This window comes from Arachis ipaensis, chromosome B03 (genome assembly GCF_000816755.2).
Source record: "Arachis ipaensis cultivar K30076 chromosome B03, Araip1.1, whole genome shotgun sequence".
NCBI lineage: Eukaryota > Viridiplantae > Streptophyta > Magnoliopsida > Fabales > Fabaceae > Arachis > Arachis ipaensis.
In genome coordinates, this window is record NC_029787.2 from 14,684,351 (window position 1) to 14,687,654 (window position 3,304).

The window sequence follows — 3,304 nt, forward strand, 5'->3', positions numbered from 1 at the left end:
TACTGAAGCTGGAAGCAACTAGCATTAACCCTGTTGATTGGAAGATTCAAAAGGGCATGCTTCGCCCTCTTTTCTTACCGAGAAAGTTTCCCCACATACCCTGTAATTATGCTAACGCTAAGTCTTCTTCTCAATTTACCTCTAATCCGCAGTGTTCTGGTTTATTTATTTGACAATTCGTGTTTAATGTTGCTGCAATCAGGTACTGATGTTGCAGGAGAGGTTGTAGAGGTTGGACCACAAGTTAAAGATTTTAAAGTTGGAGACAAAGTCATTGCTAAACTCGGTCATGATGTAACTTTCTCTATCTTTCACTTGTTAATTGCTTTCGATTAAAGTTCCGGTGATTTCTGTCTACTGTCTACTCTAGCTCGGGGGTTAAAATTGTAAGCTTGAGTATATATACATTGTTGTTCACAAATGGCAACACTTCTATCAAGTAGAAGAGAAAAGAGAGATAGATAGGGTTAAATGGACTTTCGTTTTCAATTTTTGATAATTTCAAATGGTCACTAGCTACACTCAGAAGGTACAGTAGGAATAAAAGAAAACAACAGAATCCACACTAATATATCCACATAGATATCTCTTCTATTAGCCTTCTAAGTTCTAACCCTATGCCACAATTCAATTCAAGAAAACAACAGCTAGCTTCTCGGGTCTCCAGTGCTATCTCAACACACAAGAAGCTGAACAGAGCAAAATCCTTCTTTTTCCTGCGTGTTTTCTCTCTGTCTCTGAACCATTCTTTTTTCTCTTTAAAACATAGTTACAGCTGAATCTTTGTTCTGATGCTGCTTCATCATTTCCTTATATCCATGACAGTTGTAGTAAGTTGGATGAAATTATTTCAAATGTTTCAAATGTTCCATTTAAGTATTTAACACCTCCAAAGCATACTGAAATACCCATTCAAATGCCATCATTTCCGCCATTTTTCTGAGTTCGAATCTTCAGAATCACCTATCATGTAGAGCAGCCCTTTTCCATTCGACAAGTATCCTCCTAAAGCATATCTTCTTTGATTTGCATCGTGATACAGCACACCCACCATTCCGCCTAAATTTCTCTTCTGTGTTCCTCATGACTGCCATGTCCTCCTTTTGGATATCTATCTTCCTCTATTTGATCTTCCTTCTCCAAGCTCCATGAACTTGGGCCTTCTCCTTGTTTTTTTGATAATCTGTTAACTAGGGAATATGAGCATACACTTGAGCCCAGTGTTTGGAATGTATGCTTGATTCTAGGTTTTCGGGATAGACACAGTAAATCATTCAAATTTTAAGAATTAGGTGGAAAAAGATAAGAAAGTAGGGGGTGAACACAAACAAATTGCAATTCACTAATTCAGTGAAGCAGTTCTAAATAGCTGTGATGTAAGACAATAGTCTCATACTTCTCTCTATATTATATAAAACACGTCTGCTAAGAAAACATGTTATACTTTTTGGAACACACGAGAATAAAACGGGTACCCCCAGTGCTCCAAGCTCTGACAATTGTGGGGTTGGAGAGGGTTTTATGTATGTGGCCTTAACCCTAATAGAGAGACTGATTTTGTGACACAATCTGAAGATCACCTTCCCCATTTTTGTTATAGTTTTCCTCCCGTAAACTAATAAATGATAGCCCCTAGATGGAAGAGTATAATTTAACTTTCTGAAACCTGTAAATTTTCCAAGTTTAGATCGTTGTCCAACATATCCTAGGATAATATTTCCAATATCTATTTTATGTGTTGTTTGTTTTGAATGGCAGTATGGAGGTGGATTAGCAGAGTATGCCGTTGCTAGTGAGAGCTTAACTGCTATCAGACCAGCAGAAGTATCGGCTGCTGAAGCAGCAGCTCTACCTGTTGCCGGTCTCACTGCTCGTGATGCCCTCACTGAAATTGCAGGAGTCAAGCTTGATGGGTCTGGCCAGCAAAAGAACATATTGGTAACTGCTGCTTCGGGTGGTGTAGGTCATTATGCTGTTCAACTAGCAAAACTAGGGAACACACATGTGACAGCCACTTGTGGGGCTCGCAACATCGAGTTTGTTAAGGGCTTAGGAGCTGATGAGGTTCTTGACTACAAGACTCCAGAGGGGGCAGCCCTAAAGAGTCCATCAGGCAAGAAATATGATGCTGTGATACATTGTACAACCGGAATACCATGGTCAACTTTCAGTCCTAATTTGACTGAAAATGGGAAGGTAATCGATTTGACACCTAATGCGAGTTCTTTGTGGACATTTGCTGTGAAGAAAATTACTTTTTCCAAGAAGCAGCTGGTGCCATTCTTCGTTACTATCAAGCGGGAGGGCCTGGAGCATATGGTTCAGTTAGTGAAGGATGGGAAAATCAAGACTGTTATTGACTCTAGGTTTCCTTTGAGCAAAGCTGAAGATGCTTGGGCTAAGAGCATTGATGGCCATGCTACTGGAAAAATCATTGTGGAGACATAAGCTCTGTTTGCTTGCAGTTTCAATATTTCTGTGTATCCATGTATGGTACAAGGTATATAGAAGTGAATAAGCAGCATATGCTATGCTGCTGTTTTTATGTATTCTAGTGTTTGGAGTGTGTCATTCCTTTGCTGTTTGTAAATGGTAAGATCTTTTTTTTTTTTGGGGTGTGTGATATAAGATGCTTTATTAGGGAAATCACTCAAGTCTTTTACCTGGATTTTATTTGTTTTATTTTATTTATTTTATTTTCATTTTTGGGGTGCTTGTGTTAGTATGTAAAAACAGTTTATCTCTGCTGTTAAGCACTTTCCGCTGTTTAGTTTATTGCATACGAATTTTAGTAAAAGGGTTTGCTAAAAGTTTGAGGCTTCTCACTTGAAAAGCATATTTTGACAGCATGAGAATTACAAAATAGTTATACTATCACAAACTATGTACTTATGATACACTTTACTCATGTTGAGGTTTCGTTTGGATGTAAGATGTCTCAAAACTTATACATTAAGCTAGCTAGTTCTTTTAATCATAAGAACACGACATTTTCGTCCAATCCAATTACTTGTCCATGGTGGATCTCTAGACACAACATGGTATCCTGCATTTGTGTACAATTTGCGTGCACCAAGATCTTCTTCATAAGCCCGAAGTGCAAGAAACTCATGACCCCACAGAATGGAAAGCTTGTCACACGCTTCCAACAATGCAGTAGCTATTTTCCTCCTCCTGTAGTCACCAGTTAGTTTCATAAATACACACTTAACAGCACAATGAAAACCAAATAAACGAAGTCTATATTAGATTTCACTTAGCTACCTGAATGTTTTGGAGACTGCTATTCCTGATATGTAAAGGT

General features: G+C 38.3%; 2 protein-coding genes across 3 annotated transcripts in view; one reads left to right on the plus strand and one right to left on the minus strand.

The window, feature by feature from the left end:
- LOC107629758 (chloroplast envelope quinone oxidoreductase homolog) overlaps window positions 1–2,797 on the plus strand; it is a 3,058-nt gene extending 261 nt beyond the window's left edge. Inside the window, exons 2-4 of one of the 2 annotated variants that reach the window (XM_016332642.2) lie at window positions 4–102; window positions 203–294; window positions 1,759–2,797. In XM_016332642.2, the coding sequence (XP_016188128.1) occupies window positions 4–102; window positions 203–294; window positions 1,759–2,448 (881 nt within the window). In that variant the 3' untranslated portion in view covers window positions 2,449–2,797. Of the gene's footprint in view, window positions 103–202; window positions 295–1,758 lie in introns of both variants that reach the window. The other variant, XM_021118257.1, reaches the window with a different exon arrangement.
- LOC107629755 overlaps window positions 2,614–3,304 on the minus strand; it is a gene marked incomplete in the record, with an annotated part of 1,774 nt that continues 1,083 nt past the window's right edge. The window contains 1 exon segment of the mRNA XM_016332640.2: window positions 2,614–3,174. Within this exon segment, the coding sequence (XP_016188126.1) occupies window positions 2,958–3,174 (217 nt within the window).